The sequence below is a fragment of the Pyrgilauda ruficollis genome, unplaced genomic scaffold (genome assembly GCF_017590135.1).
Source record: "Pyrgilauda ruficollis isolate IOZ18807 unplaced genomic scaffold, ASM1759013v1 scaffold31, whole genome shotgun sequence".
NCBI lineage: Eukaryota > Metazoa > Chordata > Aves > Passeriformes > Passeridae > Pyrgilauda > Pyrgilauda ruficollis.
This window is the reverse complement of record NW_024524489.1, coordinates 4,807,320-4,813,875: the sequence shown is the minus strand read 5'-3', so window position 1 is coordinate 4,813,875 and position 6,556 is coordinate 4,807,320. Positions and strand designations below refer to the sequence as shown.

The 6,556-nt window shown below is 59.8% G+C and overlaps 1 protein-coding gene across 3 annotated transcripts in view; it reads right to left on the bottom strand.

Moving 5' to 3' along the window:
• The window catches only part of NAPB (NSF attachment protein beta), a 14,376-nt gene extending 8,383 nt beyond the window's left edge, over positions 1-5,993 (bottom strand). Inside the window, exons 1-2 of one of the 3 annotated variants that reach the window (XM_041474158.1) lie at positions 5,769-5,993; positions 182-614 (exon numbers count right to left, since the gene is read on the bottom strand). In XM_041474158.1, the coding sequence (XP_041330092.1) occupies positions 182-279 (98 nt within the window). In that variant the 5' untranslated portion in view covers positions 280-614; positions 5,769-5,993. Of the gene's footprint in view, positions 1-181; positions 1,889-5,768 lie in introns of those variants that run through there. The other 2 variants (XM_041474159.1, XM_041474157.1) reach the window with 2 other exon arrangements.
• Between the last annotated feature and the right edge of the window lie 563 nt (positions 5,994-6,556).

The window sequence follows — 6,556 nt, the reverse complement described above, 5'->3', positions numbered from 1 at the left end:
GAGACAGTGACTCAGGAGCTGGGAATGGGGGTGCGAAGGGGCTGGAAGAGGGGCAAGAGCTGGAGAGGGGGATCAAGGAGCCGGGGAAGCGCGGGGGGAGATGCAGGAGGTGGGAAGGGGGGGATGCGGGATCCGGCTGGGGGGATGCGGGATCCGGCTGGGGGGATGCGGGGCCGCTCACCCGAAGAGCCCCCGCAGGAAGGAGTGCGAGCCCTTGACCCGCTTCTCGGCCTCCGCCATCAGCTGCACGGCCTCCCGCTCCTTGCCGGCGCTGTCCATCGCTCCCGCTTTTCCTGCTCTCCTTCTTCCTCCTCCTCCTCCTCCGCCGCGGCAGCGGGAGCGCGCCGGGCGCGTGCGCGGGGCGGGGCGCGCGCAGGGTGCGGGATGCGGGATCCGGCGGGGATCGGGGATGAGCGGCTCCTCCCGGCGGCTGGGATCCGCGCAGCCGCGGCCCTCCGGGTATTCCCAAAAGCGGGATTCCTTCGGGAGCTAACTCAAAAGACGGCTCTGGGAATGGGAGCGGGATCCCAGCTGGCGGTGGGATCTGTGGCAGATCAGTCCTTATCCTGAAGGTTGTTTATGTCATTCTGCGAGTTTCCAGGGAATTCCCGCACCTGTAACGCAGGCGAGCTGAAGCTCAGATTCCCGGGCGGTAGGCTACACTCTCCTGGGAATATTCCACACTGAGGATAATCAGAAGGGTCACCTATGATCCTGGCCCCGTTACATGAGCGCACATTTGAGTTGTTCAAAAACGCTCCTGGAAGCAGCGAGCCCTGTACGGGGGAAACTGGGATATTCCTGCCTGATCCCTCCCCTGCGCACCCGGGCCGAGGGAATCCCATTACCATGAACGCGCCGAACTACAACTCCCGGCGTGCCTCGCGGCCGGCGCGCGGCGCGACGTCATCGCCCCGCGCCCGTTATCTCCATGGCGACGCTGGCGCATCCCGGCGTCGCTCCCATGGGAACATCCCGCATGGCGTCCCGGGAACCGCGGGAACCGGGGAGGAAAGACCTCGCGCTCCCCCCGGCTCGCTGTCCCGAATCCCTCCCTCTGAGGGAATGCCGGCTCTGCAGTGCCGGGAACACCGTGTGATGATCCCCCGGAAAGGAAATCCCGGCTCCGGTGTCCCAGGAATTCCAGGTGAGTGACCTGGTTTCAGGGCTGGGCGAAATTAAAGCCGCGAGCGTTTCCCAAGCCAGGAACTGCCATCCCCATCCAAGCTCGCTGGGAAAACCGGGAGCAGTTCCACACTGGATCCCAATTAACCCCAGGGGGTTTTCCCTTTTCCAGGCAGGACAACATGGAGCCTTTTTCTCTCTCTGAGCTCGGGCTCCCAACAGAAAACAAAGCTATCCAGGGAATTCTCTGTCCCATGGCTGTGGAGTTCTGCCACCTCCTCCTCGCCCTGGAACGGGAAGATGGGATTTGTCAGGCCTTTCCCACTTTGGGGGAAAAGGCAGGAAAATTAGCCAAAGCTATGGAAGAACTCGCTGCTGTGGCAAGGAGGTGAGGTGGATGGGAGTCTCCCGGCTGGATTTTGGGGCTGGGAAGAGATGGAAAAGGTAGCAGGGAGCTTGTATCCTCCTGGAGAGGTGGGATAGGGAGCGGGGAAGAGACAGGAGTGCTGAGCCCAGTCCTTCCATTCCAGGCTGTCCGAGGACTCCGGTGAGGAAGGGAGCACGGAGATGTGTCCCGTGGGTGAATCCCTGCTCCAGGCTGGGAGGGACGTGGTGCTAGCAGCATTCCAGCTCCAGGAGCATCCGGACAGCCCTCGGCACCGAGAGCACCTGGCAGCAGCTGCCAGGAAGATTCTGATGGAGACAGCAAAGGTGAGGGGACACTGGGAAGGGCCAGCAGATCCATGGAGCAAACCACACCTCCCCCCACCTCCAGGGATGGAACGGGAATGGGAATTCCTGACCAGCAAAGGTGAGGGGACACTGGGAAGGGCCAGCAGATCCATGGAGCAAACCACACCTCCCCGCCCCCCTCCAGGGATGGAATGGGAATGGGAATTCCTGATCTGAGCAGCTTTTCTGCTTTGTTTCCTGGTTAGATCCTTCAGCTGGAAGAGGCTGCAGGGATGAGGAGGATCACTGGTGCTGCCAGCTGGCTCCTGGAATGCCTGAGCGTGCTGCGGGATGCCCGGGACACTCCAGGGCTGCTGGCTGCATTCCAGGCCTTTTCTGAGGCCGTGCTCCTGCTGAGCCGCCTAACAGCCGAGCGCCTCCAGGAACTGGGAGATTGTCCCAGAGGGAAGAGCTTGGCCCAGACCCTGCAGCTGCTCCACAAGTGCGTCTCACTCATCCACACAGCCAAGCAGGGCGCCCTGACACATTCCAGGGACAGCCAAGCTGACCTCTCCCAAGATTCTGTTTTCCAGCTGACGGAGAGAGCCATCAGGGAGCTCCTCTCCCTGCTCATGGAGCCACAGGACAGGAGTGGGATCTTCTCCCAGCAGATGAGCAGGCTCCAGGCTCTCCTCTCCCACTCTGACCCCCTGCGCCTTTCCCAGGGTGGGTTCAGCTCCCACTTGGAAGCGGTCATTCTCCATGGAATGCTGCTGGTAGAGTCTTCCAGGCTGGATCTGCAGCTGGAGCTGGTGGAACGTTGCTGGGCCCTGCTGCAGCTGAGGAGGAACATCTGCAGCCACATGAGCCAGAGGGAGGGCCAGGGAGAACAGGGCCTGGAGTGGGAATGTCACAGCTTGAGGGAGGAGCTGGAAAAGCTGGACCGGGCAGCGCTCAGGGCCACGCTGTGCCAAATCCTGGATGGATTCTTCGAGGAGAAGGAGCCTCTGAGGCAGCTGGTTGAAGGTGCCCTTAGCCTTGCTCATTCAGGGTGTTGTCCAGCAGGACCAGGAGGAATTTTAAGGAAGCTCCAGCCCCTCATTGCCGCCTTCTTTGCTCAGGCCCAGCGGATACTCCGAGCGGCCGATCTGCTCCTGGCCAGGTGTGCCAAGGCCCAAACTGCCAGGGAAATCTGGGAAGGCATGGAGCACCTGCGGAGCCTCCTGGCCAGCCTCCCTTCCCTGCTCATGGAAACAAGTGGGAATACCATGGAGCAGCTCCAGGCCCTGTGCTGTGCCTGGGCCAGAGCCACCAACAGCCTCCTGCGCTGCTTTGAGGAGACCATCGGCATGAGGGAATTCCTTGAGTTATCCATCCTGGAGCTGGCCAAGCAAAAGGAATGGTGTGAAGCAGCACTGGAATGCTGGGATCCCGAGGGATTCTCCTGGCACACCGCTCGCCTCATGGGCTGGGCACGCTGGGTGGTTGGAGCCTCCACCCGGCATGTGGACAGGACCACGGATCCCATCTTCAGGAATGGTTTGCTGGTGTGGGTGGAGCAATTGGCCAAATCCATCCTGGAGCTGGGAGCAGTCACGGCCCTCATTCCAGGAAGGTTTTCCTGCCTCCAAAGCCGGGATGCCTTTTCCCAGGCATCAAGCTCCCTGATGGACTCTGCTCTCCATGTCCAAGCCGGGCTGGATGGGTCCAACCACCCGGAGATCCTCAGCCCGCTCCGGGAGCAAGTGCGGAGCACCAAGGTGGAAAAGGGGCTGGAGCTCAGCCCGTCCCACGCTGGGACACGAAACAGTACGGATGAGGCAGCGTTCCAAGGAGATACCCAAAGTCATCCATCTTCACCACCAGCTAACTTCCACCAGGATCCATGGAAAGGGGATACACACCCAGTCATCACAGCTCTCCTGGGAGCATCCCGAGCCGGTGACATGGACACTGTCCGTGCTGCTTGCTCCGTCCTGCTGGAGCTCTCCGATGGCTATGTGGAAGCAGCACGGGAAGCGCTGCCTGTGGCTGAACCCCCCCAGCTCCAGGTGCTGGAGCAGCACTGGGATATCAAGGCACTTACCCCAAGGATCATCAGCCTGGCCACAGAAACGGTCCCTGGGCAGCTCCCTGCTCCAGGCAGGCTTCTCCCAATGGCACTCAGGCTCTCGGGGAGGATCCAGGAGACTCGGGAGTGCCTGGCAGCTGTGGCAGGCTCTTGGAATGGTCTGGCCCAGCAAGTGCTTGGATTTATCCTGTCGGGTGACTTTCCAAGAGGGAAGCAGGCTTTGGATGAGACCCTGCTGGGCTTGGCAGGAGCAGTGCAGGTGGCAGGAGATATTGCAAGCACAGCCTGCAGTAGGGAAAATCCCAATCCCTCTCACATCCAGGGGAGCTTTCTGCAGCTCCAAGCCAGGTTTTCCTGTGCTCAGCTGAACACCAAAGGGTTCCTGGGGAAGGCAGTGTCCTTCAGGGAATCCTGTGGGATGGAAAAGGCTATCCTGGAGCCGCATGGTGTCCGGTGGGCCATTGGCATGCGTGTCCTGCTGGATGCCATGGATCAGTTTGTGGGCAGGGATGTCCTGTTCCTGAGGGAGCTGAGCAGAGCTGTGAGGAACAAGGTTGGCCCACGGAGCCTCCTGGCTGCTGTGGCTGAGAATTCCCTCAGGTTGCAGGAGGCTGCCCGGCTCTCCTACTTATCCTGCCCTGGAGACCACGGTGCCAGAGAAATCCTGGTGCTCCGGGAGGAGATCCAGGTGCTCATGGAAGCACTGCTGGATGTGTCCAACACCCTCCTGCTCTCCCCACTGCCTACTGCCAGCTTGGCCATCCGCTTCGAGCTCCTGCAGAGGGATGTGGCCCTCAGGGCCAAGGCATTGTTGCTCCACATGGAAAGGGTCAACATGGAACAGCTGCGGCTCATCCAAGATGTGGTTGGAGCAGCTCTGTCCAACCTCACCCAAGAGGAGAGGGAGAGGAGCAAAGAAGGTTTTGAGGAGAAGGCAAATCAGCTCATGGCTGATGTCCAGAGGGTCAGAAACACCCTCCAGGGTGCTCTGGAGGCCAGTGCTCCACTTCCATCGCAGCCCGACCTGCTATCCATGGCTGACCACCTCCTGCTCCTCACGGCTGACGTGGTGGGAAGCGCCCGGCAGCACTTCCAGAGCCACCAGGACACTGGGGATCCCTGCCAGGACACTGGGGATCCCCACCTGGAGGGCATGGTGTGGTACTGGTCGGCCAAGGCACACTACCTTGTCACACAGCTCTGGGTTATCCATGGAATCGACAGGGACATCCTGCGGTGCCCCACAGAATGCCTGCAGCGGGAATGCTTCCCAGGATCACCCAACAGCACAGCTGGACTCTCCCCAGCCCCAGAGCCCACTGAGGCAGCAGGAATTCATCCATGCAGGAGCAGAGAAGCAAGTGAAGCCATGCAGGAAGTGCGTGAACTGGTACAGGAGCTCTTTTCCCTGGGTGTTGGTCAGGGCTGTCCGTCATTCCTGGTGCTCCCAGCATGGAGCAGGAATGTGAGGGATGCTGGCAGGGCCTCTGGAGGTCAGCAGGCTGACCCTGGGCCACTCAGGCAGCTCAGGTTGCTGCAGCCCTGGATTCCTGGATATCTGATCAGCCAGGCTCTCCTACATCCAACCCAATCCACCATTTCAGAGGAAGAAGGGCTGTAGCACTCTCCCTCACCTCCACGCATTCCCTCTGGGAATACCAGCAACTCCATTCCCATGCGTGTCAGGAGCTGGGAAAGGCTTTGGCACAGACCCAGGTCCCTCAGCAAAGTGCTTTAGAGCTCTAATTGTGCTGGGAATTAATTACAAACTGTCAGCTTGCAGGACACCCCACTCCATTTGGAGATGGCTCCAAGGGCTTTGGATTTAGAGAGAAGGGCTGGTGGGAAGGCAGAGTAGGCCCAGAAGGGGGTGTGCACCTCTCCCACCAACTTTACTCACCAAAATCTCCTTCAGAAACACCCAGGTGGAGGAAACCACTCGGCATCGCTGTGTCCACACATTCCAGGTTTGGAATCTGCTCCATTACTGTCTCGACAGCACCAGGATGGTCCTTCCAGCATCTCCCCTGCGAAGCAGGAGAGAGGAAACTGTGACAAGTGGCAAGGTGGCCCCAGCAAGGTGTCCCAGGTGTCCCAGGACATGGCCACAAGGATGCTCCACATGGCTCAGTTCCTGAGGAGGAAGGGCCCCATTGTGGTAGGCAGCATTTCCTCCCTCTCGTTTTCCCTTAGGATCATGGCAACTCCATCCCAAATCCCTGTGTCACCCAGCTCTTGGGAGAGTGGTACCAGCTCTATTTATGCAAAATACTCCAAAATCCTTCCTCCTGGTTGGATGTGAGCTTGGCATCCTGTCCTTTCCTCAGGATGTATCTGAGCCTTCTGGACCTTCCCTGTCCTGCAGGAAAAGCTTTTTTTCCTTCTCTCCCCAATCCCATTGATTTTTATCCCGTTCCAGAGCAAGGAGCAGTTTGTTGCCTGTGCCAGGCAAATGGTTTCCGATGGGCAGGTGGTTGTTAAGTTTGGGAACATCCTCGCCAAGCACTGCCTGGACCAGAGATGCTCCATGGAGCTGCTCCGTGCCATTGAGCACACCCAATGCATCAGCAGCCAGCTCGGCATCGTGGCCAGGTGAGCTGCCAGCAGCTGGATCACCTCTCCCAAGGTCATCCCAGAGGGATCCCTTCTCCAAGGAATGTGGGTTGTGGTCCCCAGAGGTCCTAGGGG